Source organism: Melitaea cinxia, chromosome 9 (assembly GCF_905220565.1).
Source record: "Melitaea cinxia chromosome 9, ilMelCinx1.1, whole genome shotgun sequence".
Classification (NCBI taxonomy): Eukaryota; Metazoa; Arthropoda; class Insecta; order Lepidoptera; family Nymphalidae; genus Melitaea; species Melitaea cinxia.
The window spans coordinates 2427221-2451720 of record NC_059402.1 but is presented as its reverse complement, the minus strand read 5'-3'; the positions used below and the strand labels follow the sequence as shown (position 1 = coordinate 2451720).

Below are 24500 nucleotides of genomic sequence, written 5' to 3'. Positions count from 1 at the left end.
GTCATAATAATAATTCAAAATAAATAGTTGACTGAATATGGCCTCAATCTATAATATAATAAATGTTTGTTAATATTTTTTCTATGTAAGGAAAAATATACTTAGCTAATTTTAAACTTTGCTAAGCATCAATCTATTTAAAATAAAACATTTACTTTTGTACTCATTTTTAAGAATATCCTAAAGGTTCCCGTTTTAAATGACTTTTTCTTTTAAAATTATTATCTTACTAGCTGACCCGGCGAACTTCGTATCGCCTAACAGTGACTTTTAAGTATTATCACAAATCTTTTGTATGGGAGTATAGAAAAGTGCTGTTTTTAGACTTTTTCAGGAAATTTAATTTTTTTTTTTCAGAATTTTTCTCTCCGTAAGAACCATCCTCGTACTTCAAGGAATATTTAAAAAAAAGAATTAGCGAAATCGGTCCAACCGTTCTCAAGTTTTGCGCTTAGCAACACATTCAGCGACTCATTTTTATATTATAGATTTAATTATAAAAAGATATCTTACGTAGAATGTCAATAAAAAACCTTTTCATAAATTCAAATTTTATTACAAACGAGAAAGAATCGTATAAGGTACATTTTTTTTTGTAATAATCACAATTTTAACATATAACCGAAATATTTATAACATTAAATAACACTTAATAATTATATTTTATTGGAGCTCTGTATCTTAATCAAGGATCTGTTATATCTTAATTATTTATTATTTTATTTATAAGACACCGTTATAATCAAAGCTATGAGATGATTAAATTCTTCCTCTTCTCCCTGATATTCTTCAAATTAAATCGCTTATAGCAATCCAATGCCGTGTTAATAATACATTGATTTCCTTTGGAATGTTCCTTTTTAAAAACAGTGTTAAGACAACATATTTTGTTAAAGGCTTTTGCTGTAACCTCTAATATATGGTAGTAGTTCTGTAACATGAAAATTAGGAAACTACCTAGAGGCAAAGTGGTAAGTCTCTCCTTGCCTCTCTTGTAACTGCCGACCACTTAGCAGGAATTATTTCTTCGTGTAATATTGAAATCTGAAAAAAAAGTGTCAAAAATAAAATTATTTTAACAATCACCTACAGCTATTCATAATTTGTTCGTTGTTCTGTAACACGAAAGTCAGGAAACTATCTAGAGGCAAAGGGGTAAGTCTCTCCTTGCCTCTAAATAGTCTCGCAACTGCCGGCCACTTAGCAGGAATCGTTTCTTCATATAATATTAAAATCTGAAAAAAAAAGTGTCAAAAGTAAAATTATTTTAACAATCAACTACAGTTATGTGTAATTTGTTCGTTGTTCTGTAACTCGAAAGTCAGGAAACTATCTAGAGGCAAAGTGGTAAGTCTCTCCTTGCCTCTAAATAGTCTCGCAACTGCCGGCCACTTAGCAGGAATCGTTTCTTCATATAATATTGAAATCTGAGAAAAAGTGTCAAAAGTAAAATTATTTTAACAATCAGCTACAGTTATGTGTAATTTGTTCGTTGTTCTGTAACACGAAAGTCAGGAAACTATCTAGAGGCAAAGGGGTAAGTCTCTCCTTGCCTCTAAATAGTCTCGCAACTGCCGGCCACTTAGCAGGAATTGTTTCTACATATAATATTAAAATCTGAAAAAAAGTGTCAAAAGTAAAATTATTTTAACAGTCAGCTACAGTTATGTGTAATTTGTTCGTTGTTCTGTAACACGAAAGTCTGGAAACTATCTAGAGGCAAAGGGGTAAGTCTCTCCTTGCCTCTAAATAGTCTCGCAACTGCCGGCCACTTAGCAGGAATCGTTTCTTCATATAATATTAAAATCTGAAAAAAAAGTGTCAAAAGTAAAATTATTTTAAAAGTCAGCTATAGTCATGTGTAATTTGTTCGTTGTTCTGTAACACGAAAGTCAGGAAACTATCTAGAGGCAAAGAGGTAAGTCTCTCCTTGCCTCTAAATAGTCTCGCAACTGCCGGCCACTTAGCAGGAATTGTTTCTTTATATAATATTAAAATCTGAAAAAAAAGTGTCAAAAGTAAAATTATTTTAAAAGTCAGCTATAGTCATGTGTAATTTGTTCGTTGTTCTGTAACACGAAAGTCAGGAAACTATCTAGAGGCAAAGAGGTAAGTCTCTCCTTGCCTCTAAATAGTCTCGCAACTGCCGGCCACTTAGCAGGAATTGTTTCTTTATATAATATTAAAATCTGAAAAAAAAAGTGTCAAAAGTAAAATTATTTTAACAATCAGCTACGCTAATGTGTAATTTGTTCGTTGTTTTGTAACACAAAAGTCAGGAAACTATCTAGAGGCAAAGGGGTAAGTCTCTCCTTGCCTCTAAATAGTCTCTCAACTGCCGGCCACTTAGCAGGAATTGTTTCTTTATATAATATCAAAATCTGAAAAAAAAGTGTCAAAAGTAAAATTATTTTAACAATCAGCTACGCTAATGTGTAATTTGTTCGTTGTTCTGCAACACGAAAGTCAGGAAACTATCTAGAGGCAAAGGGGTAAGTCTCTCCTTGCCTCTAAATAGTCTCGCAACTGCCGGCCACTTAGCAGAAATTATTTCTTCATATAATATTGATATCTGAAAAAAAGGTGCCAAAAGTAAAATTATTTTAACAATCAGCTACAGTTCTTCGTAATTTGTTCGTTGTTCTGTAACACGAAAGTCAGGAAACTATCTAGAGGCAAAGTGGTAAGTCTCTCCTTGTCTCTAAATAATCTCGCAACTGCCGATCACTTAGCATGAAACCTGAAGATGCAACATTACAAATTTAGAAAAAAAATGTGTAAGTATAATAAAATTATTTTTATCACATTTTGTTATAATTCTTCATAGCCTCTTCGTTGTTCTGTAACACGAAAATCAGGAAACTATCTAGAGGCAAAGTGGTAAATCTCTCCTTACGTCTAAATAGTCTCCTAGCTGCCGGCTACTTTTTAGAAACCTGACATTATAAAATTCAAATTTTCAGCATTAAAGCGTATCATACATTTTTCAGTCATAACAATTAGTAACAATTCTTCATGGTCTCTTCGTTGTTCTGTAACATGAAAGTCAGGAAACTATCTAGAGGCAAAGAAGTAAATCTCTCTTCACCTCTAAATAGTCTCCCAACTGCCGGTCACTTAGTAAAAAATCTAGTGAAAAGTCGGTCAAAAATACATTTATTTTAACATATAGTTGAGCTCTTCCTGTTTTTCTCCTTATTCTGTAACACGAAAATCAGGAAACTATCTAGAGGCAAAGTTGTCAGTGTCTCCTTACCTCTAAATAGTCTCTTAACTGCCGGTCACTTTTCAGAATTCTAATGTTGCAAGATGAAACGTTTGGAATTTTTTTTTCATTTTTTAAGGTACTTACGTAGATCAAATCAACGTCTTATAAAAATATATTTCTGTAGAAGACTGACATTAAAATGAACCTTAGCGTAGTAACATTAGTTTCTTACCTTGTCGTAATACAGCTATACTTAGGCGAAGCTTTGTATCACGACAGTCCGGAAACTATCTAGAGGCAAAGTAAACTGTCACACCTTGCCTCTAAATAGTCTCCCAACTGCCGGCTACTAGGTAGGAAATATTGAATGAAGTGAAATGTATCTAGAACAAATCATATTCATTTTTACAATCATCGTAGTTACCACAATAAACCATGGGTGTTGTTTTGTCATACGTATACTTTCTTATACCTTTCCTCTATATTTCCTCTATAACTTCTCAGCTGCTGTTTAGAATACTGTTTTTACGACAATGATTTTAAATTAATACTTTCTTTAATTTATGTTATTCTCTTTTAAGATTTCCTGGTCGTAAAAGCCAAAAGACTATCTATCTACTGCCTATTGTAAATACTTTTTTTTTTGTAATTGGTTATATCTGTCCAAGATTGAGACGTAGGCATGTAGCACGAAAATCAGGAAACTATCTAGAGGCAAAGTTTTTAATCACACCTTGCCCCTAAATAGGCTCTCGATTGCCGACTACTTAGGATCTCTCTTGCTATTTCTGTCTTAAAAAAATTTCAAATTCTTCAATTTTTACCTGAAACATTCTGCTGAACTTGGTGTATTTGCAGCCGTTATTGTCGGTAAACATGTTATAGTTTTTACACGGTGTTTTTAGTTTTTCACTGATCGGGAGAGCAAAAATCAGGAAACTATCTAGAGGCAAAGTAGACTATCACACCTTGCCCCTAAATAGTCTCCCGACTGCCGTCTCCATTGCTGGGAAAACAATTTCCTTATATCCTAACTGAAAAACATTTCTTGATTAATTCTGAAATGCATCATATATATTAATACGTATAATATACTTAAGCAGTATTGTGTTCCTGTGGTGAGAAAGGTGACCAGAGCTCCTGGCGGAGATTGGGGGTAAGTTCGGTAATGCACTTGCGTTGTTTCTGGTGTTGCAAGCGTCTATAAGCTACGGGAGCCACTTACCATCAGGTGAAATGTATGCCGACCTAGTTGTATAAAAAATCTGATCAGTTCCACTTTACTATTATAAAGATATAAAAGATAAATATTTCAACACTACTTAACTAATATACTAGTTGTTCGTTAATTTGTAAAAACATATATCGAAGATCACTTACTTATCAATTCTAAACCTGCTCTTAAACGTTGATTTGTATCATGAAAGACGGGAAACTATCTAGAGGCAAAGTAGACTGCCACACCTTGCCCCTAAGTAGTCTCGTAACTTTCAGGTACTACGTAGAACGTTCGAATATATCAAAACATTATACAGCTACTATGCATATTTATTTATTACCTTACCATAATACTCTCCATACTCTCTCCATAGCTCAGCTTGGACGAAATTTTGTATCATAAAAATCAGGAAACTATCTAGAGGCAAAGTAGACTATTACACCTTGCCTCTAAATAGCCTCTTGACTGTAAGATACCCGCGAAATATACCACAACCTCATGTAGTACAATTATTCTGGAAAAGATCGTATAAATATAAAAATTTTCATAATGAAACTAATTAATTACCTTCATATTCGACTTATAGCTAGCGCTTTATTCTCTTTCCAGTGCACTAACGTTTTGTAATTTCTGTAAAAGAAGCTCATTAAAATAAACATTTGCATAGTAAATTCTAATTTCTTACCATAATATAATAAAGAATTTGTGTAGTGAAGTTTTGCACGTTAAGTCTACCTACATTTGTCATACATTAAAGTCAGTTTTTGTTCGCTTACAATCATCATATTTCTGTTTTCAGATAACTTTTTTCATTGCATTGTAAAAATTATAAAAGAAACAAGATTATTTATTATTAATCAGTACTTAATAGGCAGGCTTAATGTCATTCAGTTGTATCAACAAAGCACGGTTGATTCCGCTTATATCACGTAGAATATCAGCGCTTACATCTTTTATAAACGCTATTATTACAAAGAAAGCAACTAATCGTTCAATAAATTAAACGTCAAGATCGTAAGAGATATGGCAGACTCACGTATCATAAAAACAATTGAATATAAAGAAACGAATCCATTAAAAATGTAACACTAATACTATAGCACAAAAACTCATAAATTACATAAGTTATTTGGATGTGCAAATAAAAAGAGATATGTGTGACGTAATATGGACTTAATATTATGGAGCCTAAAAGATAGCTATCTTTAAACTTCATTGATATAGGTTACGTGTCCTAAATATTCAACTAAACGTAATACTTATTACGGGGTTCAACCGTGCTTCTCTGGCACAACTGAAAGCCATTAAACCAATCAATCAATCAATACTTATTACATTAGATATGTTTTAGTAGATATAGGCAATATTTGTAAACATAAGTAAATGAAGATGAAAAAGAAATGGCTACCTACAGAACCCCTCATTAGGGACGCAGTTGGGAGTCGATCATGTATATGTTATACCCTCAAAACGTGTAATTTCATGTAAACCCAAAGAAGGTTTAATTTCTGAAGACAATATCAATTTGTAAATGAGTAATGAAAATTGTGATTATTGATAACGTGACGATATAATGTACTATAGTAAAATATATTAATATATCAGACTAAAGTGACTATCATCATTGTCTAAATTGCACTGCTTAAATTTCTTTATAAATTTATTAAAATGAGTAAAGAATAACAATGTTTAATTTATCAATGGATGTAGAACGCATCTTCAAAGTAGTTTATTAAAATTTTCAGTAATTATCAATAAATTGATGAATGCTACGTACAAATATCTTCCTGATTATTGTTTACTGTGAGGCCACGCACATATTATCTATTGCGCGTTTGGTTTCGCCTCTAAAAGCGCCAGTCATACTAGTAGTTATGATTTGATGAGGTTTTTTTTATACATTTAGGTCGCCAAACAAGCGTACGGCTCACCTGATGGTAAGCGATGACCATAGCCTATTGACGATTGCAACACTAGAACCAATGCAAACGCCCTAGCCCCGATTTCCCTCAGATCTCTGGTCATCCAGGAGCAGCAGCTCATGGAGCTCCAGATTTTGATCAGGTTTTGTCTTGCTATGCTCTACTATTAATAGTTTCAATAGTAATCTTTATTTTTGCTATAAAACATCACGTAGCAGAACGGCAGCCATAATTGGTAATACTAAAAATAATCTTCACAATAAAATAATAATAATCACAAGTGCGGAAGTTTGGTTAGATGCTTTGTAACCCAATCAAGCCAGAACTGCCATACCGATCTGGATAATATTTTGGCATTGAGTAAGTCTGATAAAGCACTGGCCTACTTTTAGGAAAAATATGCGACTTACATAATAGTTTTGTTTTTACAAAGCAACAAATCAACATTATTTTTTATTTTTTATTTTTGGGGTATAATAATGAAGGTTAACATTTCATAGTTCTAAGATATCAATATTATGACGTGAAAGAAGTCGCAAGCAGTAACGCTAGTATACAAAAAAGACTAAAGATAACTGAAGTAGGGTACAGCAGGAAATTTCCTGCTTAAAATGTGGATCAGCTCGACTGGGGTAGTGCCTCGACCTTACTGAAGATCACAAGTAAATAATACTTTGTGTTCCCGTTGGTGAGTAAGGTGACCAGAGCTCCTGGGGGTAATAGGGTCGGCAATGCGCTTGCGATGCTTGTAGACGTTTGTGTTGTAGACGTGTACAGGTTACGGTAATCGCTTACCATTAGGTGAGCCATTCACTTATTTGCCGACCTAGTTATATTAAAAAAATTGCATTCTGTAAGAGACTTTACAATAAGACTAGTGTCGTATCTGTTGGACCGCAAGCTTATCAACATTATCAATCAAGCGCATAACGACGTGTTTAAAGCCGCGAAGGTTAATTTTATCTCATTGATTAATATTTAGCCACTTTATCTGATTCTATTTCTGTATTAAATATTTTTGATATTTAAGAAATCAAAGAAGACTGTGTAGTAACAACCAAAGACAATATTTTTAAGATTTTAAAACGGTAATACAAGTACAAGAGAAATGTTTCGAATACGTGTCCATGTGTCTTTTTTTCTTTTTCTATACATTTGTATGAAAATATTATAAAATCATATCAAAATCATTTTTTCTATTCATAATTTTAAAGAACCATCTTGCATCTTGAAACGACTGTGTTAAAAGGAAAATAGTTTATAGAATTTTAATCCGTTTGTCTGTTTGAATAAATGCATAAATGTCAAAAATTATTGAATGTTTGTGATGAAATAAAAATCCTATAAATTCGGCTATAAAACAGAATTTGGCTATAAAGAAGCAGCCACCATTAACGTCAGTTGATAATCTCTTCTTTTAAAGTCGGTTAAAAATAGTTTGAATACATTAACTCGTAGTACTTTAAACTGGGTACGCAAATTAACTTGCAATATTAAATGCTAATTTTTTATGTACACACACTAAATATTTTTCACAGATTACCTAACATTTTTAAATATTTTACACACAATTAGCATAGATACCGGATTTATTAATGGTGTTTATCGACCTCATAGATGACAAAATAACGTAAACACCTGTACATGCTATTTTCAAGTAAAATTATACTATGTGTTAAGAGCTAAATAAACATAGCAACATGAAAACTCCCTAGATTTTTAAAATATCAAACAATATCATCATAGATCGGCAACACGTTGAAGATGTTATCATAAAAAATACCGCTCGTAGGTATAAAAAGGCGAGTTGTTTATGTAACACTCTCACTAAATTTATTACCATTGAAACGAATAAAATTTATGTTTTACCGTTTTCACGACGGACGAACTTTTAACACGAATGAGCTTGTTCTGACTTATAAAATTTTATACACTTATTGTTGGATAGAGTTTTTTACTTTTTTATAATTACTATTTATGACATCTAGTTTTACACAATTAAACTATTAAGGTATTTTATTATAAATGGTTAAAGATGTGACAGATAACAGACCTATGAATGTCGTAAAAACGTGTTTTAAGTGCGTCTGTGAACATAATACGTGGTGAACGTGATATATTCTATTTTTGAAAGGAGAAAAGATTATCCAAACGATAAATACAAAAAAAAATTTGTTCATCCTATATCATATTTTATATACAGTAGAAAGAGACCGGTGCCCGGTGGTGGGGTGTACAGGCTAAGTCGTTAAATATTTAATATTTAATTTCATTATTTTCATTAACGTGTTAGGGCAAGTACCTAAGTTTCATATTTAGGTTGTAATACCATTTCTGATATCGCAGTTAAATCAAAGGACACCAGTCCCACAACACGTTGTATAGTAGTAGAATATATGCAGATGTAGCCAGATTATGGTTAGCACTACGACAATAAAAACTTCAATTAGGTAGCTATTGACAAACCAGATATCGAGAGGCCAAAAATCTATATTTATTATTATATTTTTACTAACACTATTAATATTCCTTATTTCAATAAAATTTATTCCTACTTTTAAAAAAAGTAACGACATTTTCGTTACATTCAGTTTGAGGCCAGGAGTTGTGTGAGGCGTTTTTATATTATAATAAGGATAGGCTTCATAACGAATCCTCACAATAATTTCTTAATTTGTGAACGAAACCATATTCACCTACCATTTAATTTGCAAATTTTTTCTAACAATCTATCAAAAAAGTTCTTAATTGAAAAAGTACATATTATGCTCGGTTATATATTACGTTTCAGCTTGTAATATCACACTAGGCCACTTTTCCCCTGTAGGAGAAGAAGAGCTTAATTCACCACGCTGCTCCAATGCGGGTTGGAGGATATATTCCCTACTATGAGTAACGATCAGATGTACACGATAACAAGCGGGACCAACGGCTTAACGTACTCTCTGAGGCACGGAGAGGAGACCACAAGAACTGCGCAAACACCCAAACCACGGCACACATCTGTATGGCCGATACAAATGTTTGTCATTTGCGGGGATCGAACCCGCAACCCCCAGCGCAACAGCCACAAACAGTACTGTGACCGTTGCGTAAACGCGTCGTCGGCGTAACAGTTATATATATACATAATTACATATATGTAAATACATTTATTGCTCGTAATGCTTCAGACAATTGAACTTCTAATAGATATACTAACATCGATAAATTTTCTTAAAATAATCTTTAATAAATGTTAAAAAGTTGCATGCAAGACATTACAAACGCTAACTTTATACATTAAAACTATACTTTTTATCATTAAAATATGAACACATTCGTTAAACATATCAATCGGCGTATGTTCGAAACTCGAATGAAACAATAATAATTCATTTTAACATTACGAATGAGGTCAAACAAATTTTCGTTCATATGACTGACATTGCAAATGTGTATTTTGGCTGACCTGACTTCTTCTGTACTTCTGAAAATAGCCTACAGGGTAAGAGACTTAAGTACACACAATTAGGTTAAGTGGAAATCATACAATGTATAAAAATATGTGTCATGTCTTTTATGATTATTTTTTTATCTGATTAGCGAAAGTTGATATCAAGTAGGCACTTAATATCAATAAACAATCTCAACTATTCGTACTGATATAATGTATGACAAATATCGGTTTGATTATAACAGATAAATAACAAAAAACTTATTATAGTCTCGAAACTAACGCTTTAGATGTGTAGGCACACATACAATTAGATTTAAAAAATACAATCGAATTAAGAACCTCCTTCCTTCCTCTTCCTTCCTTAAGTCGGTTAATATCGTCAAAATTTGTCGTGTTTTTATTATTGGTAACCTAAAATTGGACACATTTTCTTTCTTGCATGATTGTGAACCACTCTGGTGTAGTGGTGCGTGTAGTCGCTGAAAGCACCGATGGTTGCGGGTTCGATTCATGTCTGGAATGGATATTTGTATGTGTACGAATATTTCTTTCTGGTTTGGATCTGTCGTTGTGGATCTCTAAACTTTCTCCTACATGAAGAGGCCTATGCCTACATTATCGTATCGTAGATACATAATTGATATCAATATATATTATAGCGAATTCTTGCGGCCAAAATTAATGTCTAAATCTAGTAAAATTCGAAAACACTACCGTTGACCTTGAAGACTAGATATTGTTGTAAGAGTGCCAGATAGTCGTTATAACGTACAAATGGAAAATACTACTGTTTACTAAAACAAAAATGATTAAGTAAAATTATGATTGAAAACCGTACGTGAATGTTTATTTAAGTACAAAAAGAACGTTAGTATGTTTATTCAGAGAATAGGAATATTTACGACTATTGTACGCGTATTACAGGCAGGAAACTCAGAAAAGTGATCCCGCACAAGCTTTATAGCGCTATATTTAGCCGAATGTTTCGATATCCCGAGACAACAATAGTATCTTCTTTTTTGCAGTGGTTCAAATCGCTTCCAAATTTTTATTAAATTAACTTAGAAGGATCAGATTTTTGTAAAATAAAGTACTACTTATAGGTTTAACTATTTTATAGAATTCTAATGAGTCATATTTTTAAAAGGAATTTCAAACCTGTAAACCGGTCGAATCTATGACAGCTTTTAACTCAAAAAAAGTTTCCGTTTTATGCATACTTGATACTTTTAGACTTCTAACACGATTTTATTTTATAATATCTTTTGTTTTTTTTTTTTTTGCAATATAATACTGCAAATAATGTATTTTTATAGTATCATATAAATAATAAAAAAGGAAAGATATGATATTATTATATGTTTTGTAATCTAAATAAAGAACAATCGCAAAAAAAAAAAACAAAAATGTGCAGATAAAAAAAACAAACAAAGTCGAATCACCTGTAAGGTAAGCATAATCTGAATGCACTTAGAGCCTGTGGATGTTTGTATTAAAATTATAAAATATATCATTACTGAATAACATTTTACATATTTTTTTATATATTCATGCTACACGCAAAAAAGAAACTATCTAGAGAGACATGCAATAACCCGTAGATACGTATATCTTAAACCGACTCCACCTATGTAACGTAGCCAGCACTTGTAATGAAAATTGTATTGACTAACAAACAACAATATCGAGAAAGAAAGCAATTGAATCATCCAATCGACCTAAATGCCACAGGACTATTGTTACGCGAAATAGCCCTATTTTATTCTATTTACTGACATTCATCTAAATTGAACGTCGAAGATTATAAACATGAAACACTTTAATTGTTAATAAAATTGTGGTGATAGTTACGTGAGCAGTAAAAACGCATGTTTGATACACACTGATGCGAAAAAATGTTAACAAAAATTTAATATTATTCGGACGCTGTAAAGTGATAAAAAAGTGAGTTTTATGAAGTCATTTCATGATTTGCAAAATAATTACAATTTTTTTTTATTATCTAGTAATGCTTAGCGTTAACGTTACACCTAATTTTAATTTATAACAAATGACAAGTAAAAATAAAAGCAAATAACTGTTCGATATTTAAGAACTGTTGTTATGATATTTAAAAAATTTTATTACTGAATTTTCTCTCTTGATATATTTTAGATCACTTCCAGATTTCAAATTGTTTATTTACATGATAAGACCACAGTTTCAGCCATGAAAACGTATTAGACGAACAGGGCTATTTTCGCATTTATAATATTAGTATGGACAACACAGTTTCAGCTTGGAGCTAAATATTTGCGCCCTCCTCCTAACTAAATATAAACGGTTAATGAAGTTGTCACGATCAATAAAACCGACACGTATGAGGACATCACGTCGATACGGTCACGATTATGAGTTTTCTTGTTAAATGTATAAACAATCGAATGATTTTTATTGAAAGTGTTACATTTAACCAACGTTTAAGATGAAAATAAATTCTAAAGGCGTATAACTTTTGTGCAGTTTTTTTTTTTAATTGTAACTGCGTCGTTTTTTGCCATCATCTACATTCGGAATCGGTGGTGGCTTCAATTTAAATATAATTTATTCATATCATATATTTTTCATTTTTGTGAAATGACTATTCAAAAGTGCTTTAAAGCCCACTTGAAAAAAACATTTTTTTTTTTTTTTTGTTTTTGATTTTGGAATGACACGCAATTTCTTCTTTAGTGGATTTTGATAGATAATTTTTGGAGATAATAATTCCAAGGTTTCTTTCAATCTATTAAAAAAATATCAACTTTGCTATGTATTTGTTATAAAACGTTACACTTTTTATATACTAGAGGACCATCGCGGTTACATCCGCATCGACATTTATGGCTACAAAGACAAATCAAATTAGTGTAACAAAACCAGTTGTTTGTTGAAATATTTCGTAACTTGTATCTTTGATTAAAATTTTGAGTGAATTGTGTATAGTTAGTAAGCAGAATTTACACTTTACAAAGAAATAAATCATCTTTCTTTAAATTCAATATTGATTTAGGTATAAGCTGGCCAAACAGGCGTTATCCTGCCCTGATGACGTTAAAATACAATTTTAATTTTTATCGATATCATAAATCTTGTACCCCAAAATGTTCATGTCATTGTTTTCGAAGTGACATTATTTACAAAGTCGTATACATAAATGATATAAAAAATACCTCTATATGAATCATTCATATCGCTGATGATAGTGATCTACCAACTAAATGATTGCTACTTCTTGGAAAACAATTAAGAAGATTAAAACAAGCGTCAATTAAAAAGAACCATTAGTACCTAAGTGTTACACGTGGACAAAAGACACAAAGAAGTGTAATTGACAAACAATTAACATACAGATACACTATTTTAGAAATTAAATATTTTGTTAGAGAGTCAAAATAATAATAAAATTTATAGATCTAAGCATACAGACAGCGGAAGGCGACTTTGTTTTATACTATGTAATGATTGGTAATGAAAAAGAAGTTACAGTATTTTATTAGTCTAATTACAAAAGGAGTTATAAATGCAGAAAATTTGCAATGACATAAACGTATTACACGTGTTTCTAAATATTTATTTTTATTAATTAATTTTTATTTTTATTAATGTTTCTTAAAAGAACCGAGTTTTCTGCTAGTTATGCAAAATACAAAAGGCGCAGTTATTGGTTGAATATATTTTTAATCAACCCTAAAATTCTAATTTGCTATTAAATAATTTATTATACTTGGGTAAAAAAATTGCAACGATTGAATACGAGTACAACATTTTATGGCTTTGTACTTTTATATGAGTGGATCGGCTGTACATTAAAATATATATTAATCCTAGATAAAAGCGGTCTCGATAGTGAATTCGAACGAAATTTTTATTAATATTATCTGTCAATCTGTGCATACATTTTAGTGAAATTCCGCAATGCTTTCTTATCTGCGCCAATTTTTTATACTTTTATGCTGGAGTGGGCGACCCCTAAGTGATAGTCAAAAATTATTATCATATCGTAGGAGCTATTTTCAGCTGTAGCAAATTGAACAGCTATATTTCTTTTAACGATATACAATATATGTTTGAGCTTATTTTATATTCATTGATGCTTTTTTAAAATGACAGCACATTAATTTTCTCTAATATATAAAAAGCTACTCCGAAACTTTCGCTGGCAGATAGCTGATATAATAAAGAGTAACTAAGGCTACTTTTATTTTAGAAATTTATTTATTTTATAACTCTGTAAACTCAAAAATAACTTTTTTGTTAAATTCCACGCGGACGAAGTCGCGGGCACAGCTAGTACTTAATATAAACAGCTATTTTTGGTTAATGATTAAATAGTAGGTAATTATGATAATAAGATATTCTTTAAATACTTTTAATGTTTTATATTTAAATTGATATATGATTTAGATAAAATACAAAAACTCCAATCGATTGACCGCTTACGTGGAAAATTCCTTTCCTTGCATCGCTCTACCTCAATCAATAACACTAATCAATATTTATGTAAGATATCAACACGATAGCGTTAGTAAATAGAAATTTTCTAATATTAGCTTCATGCTTCTTATTTAACTACCTGTCCGCTGTTCTAAGCGTATTATCATTTAATTTTATAATTAACTAGCTGAGCCCGCGACTTCGTCCGCGTGGAGTTTAACAAAAAAAAAAAATTGTCCAGCTCGCAGAGTTATAAATTAAATAAATTTCTGAAATAAATGTAGCATAAGTTACTCCTTATTATATTAGCTATCTGCCAGTGAAAGTGCCATCAAAATCGATCCAGCCGTTTCAGAGATTAGCCGAAACAAAGAGACAGTCAGACAGACAGACAAAAATTGTAAAAAATGTTATTTTGGTATATGTACTATGTACACATCCATATGCATTTAGTAAAAAGCGGTTATTTTAATATATAATATATAACACTGCAATTGTATTTATTTGTATAGATAAAGACTTTTTTCTCTTTAATTTATTTTACAATATTTTTGTTTACATTATAACATATTAAAACCTAACCTTTAACTATCGTCGTGCGGTCACACAGACCGCTGCGGTTTTCGAACCTGATAGACACTGTTTGTGTCTATGCACTGTGCACTGTTTTGTGTAAATATCATAACAATTACTTTAATTTTATTAACAGCGTGGCTAACATTTTTGTTTTTGTTGCTTTAAAGATTTTTTATAATAATCTACTATCAATATTTTGAGAATTCATGCTACATTTATATCGTATATACTATAGTATAGTATAGAGTACTATTAACTATACTGTAACAAAGGTAACCCACGTCCCTGCTGGAGTCTACATAAGCAACTTTTTCCGAATAAAACTGGGGTTAAGCTTAATGCATTTCGCCGACAGAAGTACAAATGATTATTTATTTAAAACAGTCCCGTATCTACTAATCTGTTTTTTTTTTTTAAATTATTTTTAACGTATGACTCATAAGATCGAAGCAATAACGATTAACGTCAGTCAAATATGAAAAGTATAAATAATGAATCTTCGAGTGGCGACTTTTGTTTCTTGTTTTTTAGAATTTGCAGGAATCGAAATTCGTTGTATTTTTGAAATATTATAGCTCTCTATAAATTGATATGGAAAGCCTCTCATAAGTCGGTTTGAAAATTTTGATCTTCATTTGTCCATGTTTTTATAAGGTTTATGAAATTTTTCCATAGGGATGAACGTATAATTGTCTTTCTCTTATTATTGTTTCATAACTAATGAACATTTAAAAAGCAATCCACAGCATTTTTGGCAACATTCTACGCGGACATGAATTGTATCATAACTATCTGTAATTATTTAGTTCTTAAGTTGTGAATTGTAAATATGTATAATATTTTATCCACACGTAATCAAATATTCTGGCAAAATAATATTTTTATTTTTACCCGACTAAAAGGAGGGTTATGATTTTAGCAGTTTATGTATGTATGTATATCGCCCAAACTAATTTTCAAATTTAGACAAATAGATGGTATCATTAGAAGCGTCTTGATGGTCCGCTCGTTATAGGCTATACGATGTCACATTATATTAAATGTGGTGCCCTCTAAAGGCTATAAAGTAACGTATTTTTTTTTTAATTTTTAACTTTTTTCTTGTTACATTCTTTGAATTGTACTTTTTACTTAGAACTTTTAAAACCAAGTTAATGTTGTCCTTTCTGATAGGATTATGAGAAACCCTGTGGTGTAGTGGTCTACTTTGAAAAGTAGCATTTATAAAACCTTGTTATTCAGCAAGTACAGTTGAATGGAACAGGAAAGATAACACACGTAAAATGTTAATGAGGAATACTCATAGTTCGGTACGTAAGCAACAAGATGTTTCAGTCTATTCTAACTAATCTATCTATACTTATATTATGGGGTGGTTTGTTTGTTTGAAATTAATAAACTTACAAAACAAATGGATTAAATCCAATCGATTCAATTATTTTTATTTAGTCATTATAGTGCCTCATTATTTAAAATTGAGATATAGCAATTAATTAACACGCTGTGTGCCGTGCCTGATATTAAATCGCGAAGCAAGTCTATAGTAAACTATCTGACAAATTATATTAGTTATGTTTTTCCCCTCGATAGATAACTTATCTTATTGAAAATTTTAAGTAAAAGTGGACGATTAGGTCAGTCGTCTTAAACGGACAGGGATTTAAGGGAACTATTAAAACTTAGAAATATAATAGTATTATTGGATTAAAGTAAAGATTGAGACGATTATTAATACGTGTTTCTTATAATTGCAGTAAAATTATGCACGGGCCAGCGAGAATCAGTCGTGCTTCTACGCACCAACATCACGAGGCTCACGGCGCGGGTCATTAGAGCTGCTGGCTTCGATCTCGAACAGGTCGAGCATTTGTAAGTATATATCGAAAAATCGTACAACACAAAAATATACGTTTTAGGACTTATGTCAAGAGACAATTTTAGATAGAACTATTTTGCTTAACGAAGTCTCATATATCTTGCTGAAATTTACCCTTATGTTTGGTACCCCATCCTAACTACTTTTTGACGTAAATACTATTGTTTCTAATGTTGGTGTTCAGCAAGGAGACCCCTAGGTCCGGCTCTTTTTAGTCTCATCAAACGCATTTCAAATTAAAAATCTAAATTTAAAAAAAATGCTAAATAAATGTAAAGGAAATCCACTATTACAAAATATCTGTTACTTTCTTTTTCATTGCCATTTTTAACCGACTTCCAAAAAAGGAGGAGGTTCTCAATTCGACTGTTTTTTTTTTTTTTTTTTTTTTTTATTATGTATGTTACATCAGAACTTTTGACCGGGTAGACCGATTTCGACAAATTTTGTTTTAATCGAAAGGTGGTGTGTGCCAATTGGTCCCATTTAAATTTATTTGAGATCTAACAACTACTTTTCGAGTTATATCTAATAATGCGTTTTTACTTGACGCTTTTTTTGTCGACCTACGTTGTATTATACCGCATAACTTTCTACTGGATGTACCGATTTTGATAATTCTTTTTTTGTTGGAAAGGGGATATCCCTAGTTTGGTACCGTGATAAGGAAACCAGGATCTGATGATGGGATCCCAGAGGAATCGAGGGAAACTCTCAAAAATCCGTAATAACTTTTTACTGGGTGTACCGATTTTGATAATTTTTAATTTAATCGAAAGCTGGTGTTTATCATGTGGTCACATATAAATTTTATCGAGATCTGCTAACTACTTTTTGAGTAATCTTTGATAACGCGTAGTTGCTTGACTATTTTTTCGTCGATCTACGTTGTATTACTTGTCGATGTAATTGAAGTCGGTTTTTTTTTCGTTTGCGAGCAAACACAATTATTTCAATTTCTTTCAATTTACAATAACAACTGAAACTTACATGAGAAGTGTGATGATTTCCAGCTAGTATTTACAAAAATAATTGTGTTTGCTCGCAAACGAAAAAAAAAACCGACTTCAATTACATCGAAGAGTAATACAACGTAGATTGACGAAAAAATAGTCAAGTAACTACGCGTTATCAAAGATTACTCAAAAATTAGTTATCAGATCTCGATAAAATTTCTATGTAACCACATGATAAACATCAGCTTTTGATTAAATTAAAAATTATCAAAATCGGTACACCCAGTAAAAAGTTATTGCGAATTTTCGAGAGTTTCCCTCGATTTCTCTGGGATTCCATCATCAGATCCTGGTTTCCTTATCATGGTACTAAACTAGGGATATCCCCTTTCCAACAAAAAAAGAATTATCAAAATCGGTACATCCAGTAAAAAGTTATGCGGTATAATACAACGTAGGTCGACGAAAAAAGCGTCAAGTAAAACCGCATTATTAGATATAACTCGAAAAGTAGTTGTTAGATCTCAAATAAATTTAAATGGGACCAATTGGCACACACCACCTTTCGATTAAAACAAAATTTGTCGAAATCGGTTAACTCGGTCAAAAGTTCTGATGTAACATACATAAAAAAAAAAAAAAAAAAAAATACAGTCGAATTGAGAACCTCCTCCTTTTTTGGAAGTCGGTTAAAAAATTCAAAAGGGGAACGCTGCCAGTATTTTCGGAACCTTGCCTAAAGGGACTCCTTTTAATAATATTTTTTAGTTATCATATAATATACACGTATTTAAGGTTTTTAGTTTTAGGTTCATTGTTATAGCTCTGATAGTATCTAAATGTCACTCTAGTATATAATAATACATGTTCAAAAAAATATGAACCTGTTTATGCTCGTCCGAATTCCACATAAAATACACTGTTGATACAGTGTTTGTTTAGCCTTTTAAGATTCGTCAGATCTTTTATCGTGTAATTAGTCTTAAACATGAGTTTGTTTGTTTTCTCGTCAATTAATGCCCTTACAGAAATTCTCAGTACCGCATCGCAAATTGTTCTCTTATTGGTACGTAAATAATCCAATTATTATCAACTATTTTTATCGACTCGACCATATTTGATTTAGGAACTAAGGATGTAGTACGTTACCTAGAATCATAGGACGAATGTGCTGTCCCAATCCACATATAGTTATGGTTCCCTGATACAGTTGGCAGCGATACTTCTTTCTGATCCAGGGTTGTAAGTTCGATCAAAATAATTTTCACCTCTAATTTTCATTCGGCATAATGTTATTACGAAAAAGTATCTTAGCTAAATAGCTATCTACGCTTTACTACAGGAAAGCCGTGAGTTACAATAATCTATCTGTAAACGAGTGATTTGGAGCGTGTCTACTGAACTCAAAACAATAATATAATACTTTTTTTTTATAATGACCTATTTTATTAATTCTCAGAACAGTGCAGGACGCGCCTAATTTGATACACGTTGCTGTCGAAGATCTGACAAAAATGCCTAATCTCAAATCATTGTAAGTATACCAGTTACCAGCAGTGAAAAGGCCAAGTCCAACAAACTTTTTCGTATTTAGTATATTATTGACATTTAATTATGAATATAAAACTATTTTGAAATTAACATTTAATTTTAACGATGGAATTACTATTATATGAAGTCGCGGTTATTTTGTCTAAATTTAGATCTATTTTGTATCATTGAAGCCCGAATGATCTAAAAAAGTAAAAAATTCTGGCTTCCATACAGATGCCTCTATCGAAAAGAGAATTAAATTCGATCTTGTATATTAACCACAACTTAGTCTTTTGATCCTACTGATAAATTAATATCTACCAAACATTAGTTACGCTAAAGTTAAAAACTTTTTATATTTTATTAATATCAACACACATGATTGAAAAATATGCGATTTATCTGGATTATGTTTATGAGTTATTTATTGAATACCATAAAGGAGATAATCACAAACTAAATCATAAATATCTACTTTCTTTATGTTACCGATTATTTTATGGTAGGATTATAAATTTTAAATAAGCATTTTTCTAGATTAAGTGTTTATCTAGAACAAATTGGAACATTGAAACGAACAACAACAGATTTTAAGTTTTTCGTATCTGTTTTTACGATAATTTGACGTTTAAAATAAAACAAATAATTTTAAGTAATTTAAGAACATACATTTATGATATTACTAAGACTTCTCGCGCATGGAATTTAACAAAAAAGTTATTGTTCAGTTCGCAGATTTAAAAAATAAATAAATTTCTAAAATAAATGTAGCTTAGTTAAAAGTCCCGTCAAAATCGGTCCAGCCATTTCAGAGATTAGCCGGAACAAACAGACAGACAGATAAACAGAAAAAATTTAAAAAAATGCTATTTTGGTATATTTATCGTTTATACATCCATATATTGTACCTGTTGCGTTGGCGGTTGCGGGTTCGAACCCCGCTCATGACAAACATTTGTATTGGCCATACAGGTGTTTGCCGTGGTCTGGGTGTTTGTGCAGTCCTTGTGGGTCTCCCCACCGTGCCTCGGAGAGCACGTTAAGCCGTCGGTCCCGGTTGTTATCACGTACACCTGATAGCGATCGTTACTCATAGTAGGGAATATATCCGCCAACCCGCATTGGAGCAGCGTGGTGGATTAAGCTCTGATCCTTCTCCTACATGGGGAAAGAGGCCTATGCCCAGTAGTGGGATATTACAGGCTGAAGCGTATACATCCATATGCATTTAGTAAAAAGCGGTTATTTTAATATTACAAACAAACACTGCATTTTTTTTTTTATTTGTATAAATTTAAATGTACCAAATGCTGTTTTCATTTGATAAACTGCGGCAGAATACGATTAGACACTCCAAAATAATCAAAAATTTCCTAATCCACTGCTATTTTATATGGATATTATTTTAAAATTGATCTATTTATAATTGATTTTTTCTTCTTAATTTGTCCACACCATAACCGCTGCTACTGTATCGTGTCCAGTACCCAAAGGTTATCTGGAAGAAATCGCTTTTTAGCGATAAGATCGCCTTTGTACATCTTGTATTGTATCTTTCTTTATATATGTCTGTATGTCGGTGTACATTAAGAATAAATAAATAAATAAATTCAATCCAAAAAGTAGTAAATTTTTCTTTCAGTTTCATAACACAGGCTCCGCTTTTACACAAGATACCACCGCTACCACCGTTGCCGGAACTGCGCACATTGTACGTATGTATGTTTTATATTTTATGTTTTTATTTATTTATTCACATAATGTAAAATTTTGATAATTCCAAAGATGTAGTCTTTAGAATAAGACCTGACGAATAAAAAAAATATAACCCTAACCTATCTAACTTCTAAATTTGTTTATCAGCATAATTTCGTTACAAAATTAATTCGATGGGTCTTAATCTAAAGACTAACCGGTGTATATATTTATATAAAATGCATAGAATTTAAAGTCCCGTTTAAACTTTTACTTTCCCTTTTCGTTTTGACTTAGGTCAAAATATTTATTTATTTCGACAATATTGATCAAATCAATTTCATTTTCTCAAATTGTCAGGTTCTAAATTTAATTACATAAATACATACCTACGATAAGTATCTCAAAATTGAACTATACGAATTGTCATTTTAAATTACAATTACTAATTAATTTGACAATAACAGTCAAATTAATTAGGTAATTTAAATTAATCTATGTAGTGTTATAAATATTTTATTTAGTATTTCATTAATTTACATTCACAAACATATGAGGTTTTGGTTTTCAAAATTAATTGTTGGATTGGTTGTTGTTATTTGTTAATTTTAATTTTTTGTTATTTTATTCATTATACATATATATTTGCTATTCAGTTCGTTTGATTTGTTTAATACTTCATTTTTTGATAGAACAGGAGACTGTATAATGTAGTCACCAAATTATTTTCAGCATAGTAACGACGTCAGGTTTGGTCGAGGTCCCCAATTTGAGCCACGTTCATGACAAGAACATCATGGAATCGTCTATTCCGTACTTGCAAGCAATGTAAGTTAAGAAACTTCTTATAAAAATTAATGCATAGCAATTTTAATGATATTTTAGTATAACTAGGACCACAAGGTATGCTGTGTGGTTACTTATGCTGTGTGGTTACGGCATTAAAGAATATATCCACCCCCTCTCTTCCGGTGGGTGTCGTAAGAGGCGACTAAGGGATAACACAGTACCACTACTACCTTGGAACTTAAAAAGCCGACCGATGGCGGGATAACTATCCAACTGCTGGCTTTGAAATACACAGGCCGAAGATGGGCAGCGTCTTCGGTGCGACAAAGCCAGCCATGCGGTCACCAACCCGCCTGCCCAGCATGGTGACTATGGGCAAACACATGAGTTTGCGCCATAATGTCTAGCGCGAACTTGGGGAGGCCTATGTCCAACAGTGGACTGTAATAGGCTAAAGTGATGAAGTAAGGCTGATCCGTCACCCTTTGAGGTGAAAGACACGATCGGGTGAACTTGGGACCGCCAAGAGTAGGTACCCGAGCGAAAAAGAAACAGTCAGCTGTTCTTCGCTGTTGCGTCACTTTGTTTAGTATATTCACTATGAAGTTTTTACTTCTGGCGTGCGGTCTTAAGCAAACTAAGTTTTTATACAACTAGGTCGGAAAACAAGCGCAAGGCTCACCTGATGGTAAGCGATTACTTTAGCTTATAAAATCTTGCAACAGCAGAAGCATCGCCAGCAAATTATCGACACTACCCCCAACTCCTCCAGGAGCTTTGATCACCTTACTCACCACAGGAACACAACACTGCTTAGAATCACTATTATTTAACAAAACAAAAATTTGTATACGAAGCTAAGTAGCTAAATGGTGTCTATAAAGGTTCGTGAGTATATTTATCAATATCATCAAACTATTATTTCACAGAGACCTCGAGGGCAATCATATAAAGCGCATCCCGACCCACTCCCTACGAGTCCGCGCTGACCAAGTGTAAGTCAATAGGTATATACCATCTTATGCTGTTTTCTTTTCGTTATATTTATTTATTTTGTTTTTCTTTTTTTTTTTAATTTACATACATTTCTTTACTATTGTTATGTTTACGCAATTCAGCGAGTTTTAAAAACTTTTTTTTTAGTTTAGTATGTTGAAATTAATATAAATTTATGTAATGTACTGATTAAATAAATTTAGGGCCTGTGTCATCAGTTGTGAATAAAGTTTAGCCTGCAAATAAGTTACGATTAGACTTTAACAGCGGGAGCTAGAATAGACCATAGGCCATTAGGACTTGTATCACCTGAATGAATGCACTATAACTTTTAGATTCATTTAGCGAATAGAAATATCTCATAAATACAGCGACATTCGATGATGAAAAAGAATAATAAATCAAAAACTTTTATCTTTTTGATATCATCATCCACAACCTTTGAAACAGGCCCTTCATGTTAACGTTTGACACAGCTTTTTTTGGACGACTCCGATTTTTTTTTTTTTTTGTAATAATAAGGTTTTAGTTTTTTTTTTTAATAATTTCTCGTTGATTGATTCTAATAGCTATCATAGGCGTATTGTATGTTTTTTTCTGTTTCAAATGGTTTTTTCGTGTTTGGTCTTGCAGTTCATTGAGCTACAATTTAATAGAAGAAGTACCAGCGTATGCGTTCAAAAACTCACAAATATCAAAATTGTAAGTACTTTTATGAATTCCAATATTTTTTCCTATAATTATCTATACTACACATAAATCCGTGATTATAAAAATATAAAAGTTCCAGAAATAAACAGTGTCAAATTATTTACAATTAAAACCGTCTTAATAACTTTATTAATAAGCTCATTACTTGCAGGAGTTTTAGGGGAAATACTAAACTACGTAAATTAGACGATTCAGCGTTCGCTGGCAATCTCCTGTTAAGACAGCTGTAAGTGTTTAATTTGACTAGCGATAATAATAGTATACTAGGTACATCGCAGTGAATACAGAAACTTTCAAAGCCAAGTTCAATAATTAAATATACACTGCTTCAGCCTGTAATATCCAACTACTGGGCATAGGCCTCTTTCCCCATGTAGGAGAAGAAGCAGAGCTTAATCCACCACGCTATTCCAATGCGGGTTAGCGGATATATTCCCTACTATGAGTAACAATCGCTATCAGGTGTGTATGTGATAACAACCAGGATCGACGGCTTAACGTGCTCTCCGAGGCACAGTGGGGAGACCCACAAAGACTGCACAAACACCCAGACCACGGCAAACACCTGTATGGCCAATACAAATGTATGTCATGTGCGGGGATCGAACCCGCAACCGTCAGCTTAACAGGTAAAATCCACGGCTGTGACCGTTACGCCAACGCGACATCAATATACACAATTAATATATTTTACCAAAAATCTAAAATGAAACATAGGTACATAAGTAAAATATTACTTTAGCGTTTGATTAAGCAGAATAATTTTATGAATAAATCGATTTTTATTAGTTTCTGTATCCAAAATGGTATGGAAGTAAAAGGGTGCGTAGCAAACAGAGGAGAAATATATAAAGATAAATAGTAGAACCAAATAATTAAAAGCGAGTGTACTTTAGACCACATGACTGAAGTTAAACTTCTTTAGCAATAAGCCTGCACTGTGTCTTATACATACGAAACGGCTATGAGAGGAAAAGAGATGCTCGCATCTCTCTCTTTCAAACCGTTCGTCTCGCCCGATCACACTTTACGTAACGCTATCATCAAGCATTAATCAGCTTACTACCCAAGTCAAGCGTGCATAAAGAATACTACTTCAAAAATAATATTAATTACAATTTTTTT

At 32.0% G+C, this 24500-nt stretch overlaps 1 protein-coding gene across 1 annotated transcript in view; it reads left to right on the top strand.

Annotated features, from left to right (window-relative positions):
- The window catches only part of LOC123656548 (lutropin-choriogonadotropic hormone receptor-like), a 75009-nt gene that overhangs the window by 36955 nt on the left and 13554 nt on the right, over window positions 1-24500 (top strand). The window contains exons 2-8 of the mRNA XM_045592217.1: window positions 16574-16688; window positions 19111-19185; window positions 20827-20895; window positions 21612-21707; window positions 22598-22663; window positions 23298-23366; window positions 23527-23601. Coding sequence (XP_045448173.1) covers window positions 16574-16688; window positions 19111-19185; window positions 20827-20895; window positions 21612-21707; window positions 22598-22663; window positions 23298-23366; window positions 23527-23601 — 565 coding nt within the window. The remainder of the gene's footprint in view (window positions 1-16573; window positions 16689-19110; window positions 19186-20826; window positions 20896-21611; window positions 21708-22597; window positions 22664-23297; window positions 23367-23526; window positions 23602-24500) is intronic.